The sequence below is a fragment of the Lipotes vexillifer genome, unplaced genomic scaffold (assembly GCF_000442215.2).
Source record: "Lipotes vexillifer unplaced genomic scaffold, Lipotes_vexillifer_v1.1 scaffold2094, whole genome shotgun sequence".
NCBI lineage: Eukaryota > Metazoa > Chordata > Mammalia > Artiodactyla > Lipotidae > Lipotes > Lipotes vexillifer.
In genome coordinates, this window is record NW_006790887.1 from 1,593,812 (window position 1) to 1,595,423 (window position 1,612).

At 59.6% G+C, this 1,612-nt stretch overlaps 1 protein-coding gene across 1 annotated transcript in view; it reads right to left on the reverse strand.

The window, feature by feature from the left end:
- The window catches only part of VIPR2 (vasoactive intestinal peptide receptor 2), a 76,519-nt gene extending 75,035 nt beyond the window's left edge, over positions 1-1,484 (reverse strand). The window contains exon 1 of the mRNA XM_007463987.1: positions 1,298-1,484. Coding sequence (XP_007464049.1) covers positions 1,298-1,360 — 63 coding nt within the window. The 5' untranslated portion in view covers positions 1,361-1,484. The remainder of the gene's footprint in view (positions 1-1,297) is intronic.
- Positions 1,485-1,612: the final 128 nt, after the last annotated feature.

Consider the following 1,612-nt stretch of genomic DNA (forward strand, 5'->3'; position numbering starts at 1 on the left):
CCCCCCCCCCCCCCCCCGCCGGCTCATCACTGGGCAGCCACCACTGTACAAACTCCTGGTATCAGGCTGTATTTTTCACACCTGAACAAGTCAATAGCTTAAATTTCAGAATTAGGGAAATTATTTTGCCTTAAAAAGAAAAACGGATTTCTGTTAAGGTATTAAAAGACACCATGATATCTGACATTCTTGGAATACGCACAGCAATGGCTTATTTGGGGACATCCTAGACGTTAAAGCAGCATTAACTGTAATAATTCCTGGTACTTTTAACTAGCTCTTTCAAAGCACTAAAATTAGTAGGGAGGTTCTTATCCTCACAGCATCCCTCTGAGGGAGGAAAGACTTGGTTTGCCTTCACACTAGACAAGGGAGTTTGGCAACCCTGAGGGGTGGGCTAGGTTCATGCCCTCCTGGAACCCGAAATATCCTCAGCAATTACAACTTTCTCTAAATAGCTCCATCCTTGGCTTCACAACCTTAAGGGGGATATGAGTCAATACAGACAGTGATCTGGCCGCGATATAAAGTGCGAATGTATACACACGCCAACACTGACTTCAGTCTGTCAGAGAGGGAAGCAAGAAATAGGGTTCACAGTTTTTGTGGGTTTTTTTTTCAAGGGTCTTCAAATAAAAGGAAGAATTCCTGGGAATTAAATAATCTACACATGCACTCATTTAACAAATTTCTATTCAGCATATCGTTTCTTCCGGTGCTCTTAAATAATGATAAAAAAAATCAACTTTCTGTAGCTACACCGCGTCTCCCTGACACACACTTAAGCAAGACAGAAAGCAGCAACAGTACTGGGAGATGGAGGGGAAGCAGGTAAAGACAAAGCGAGCTCCAATTTCCCTCGGAAACGTGAGGCCTGCGGAGGTGACCAAGCCCTACCCACCACCCGACTCGGGCGTCCCTGGACCCGCGAACCGTCCTCGCCGGCCACAGCCTCCGGGAGGACGCGGCCGGACCCCCTCCGCTGGGAAGGGCGTCGAGCAAGAAACTGGATCCTGTTCCCAGCGAACCCGGGACGGCGGAGGGGACAGAGCAAACACATCCTCCCAGCCCGTCTCCAACCCGGCCGGGCGGGGAGCGTCCAGCGCGTCCCCGGCGGCCCTGCTCCCTCCCGCGAGCCCGGCGGGCGAGTGGGGACCCCGAGACCAGCCCCGCTCCCCGCGCCCCCGGCCCAGCCCCGCGGCCGGACTCGGGAACGCAGCGCAGCCGGGCGCGGGGGCGCTCCCTCGGGGGAGGGCGGCGCGCAGGGCAGGGCGGGCGGGGCTGGGGTCGCACTCACTGGGGCGAGCAGCCAGCCGCAGCAGGTCAGCAGCGCGGGCGGCAGCAGCGCGGGCGCCCTCATCCCGGCTCCGCGGCACGGACATGGGCCGGGCAGCCCGTGCGCAGCGACGCGGCTCCTGCCTCCCGAGGTCCTCGCGCTGCGCCCGGCGGCTGCCGACAAGTCCCCTGCCCGGGTTGTGCCCCGAGGCTGCCGCTCCGCCCCCGCGGTACCCCGTCCCCGCCCCGCGCTCCCCGCGCCCCCCGCCCCCGAGCTCCCTTCCGTCCCGGCTCCGGGTATCCGCCCCACGTCCCGCCCCGCTCCCTTACCGCGCCC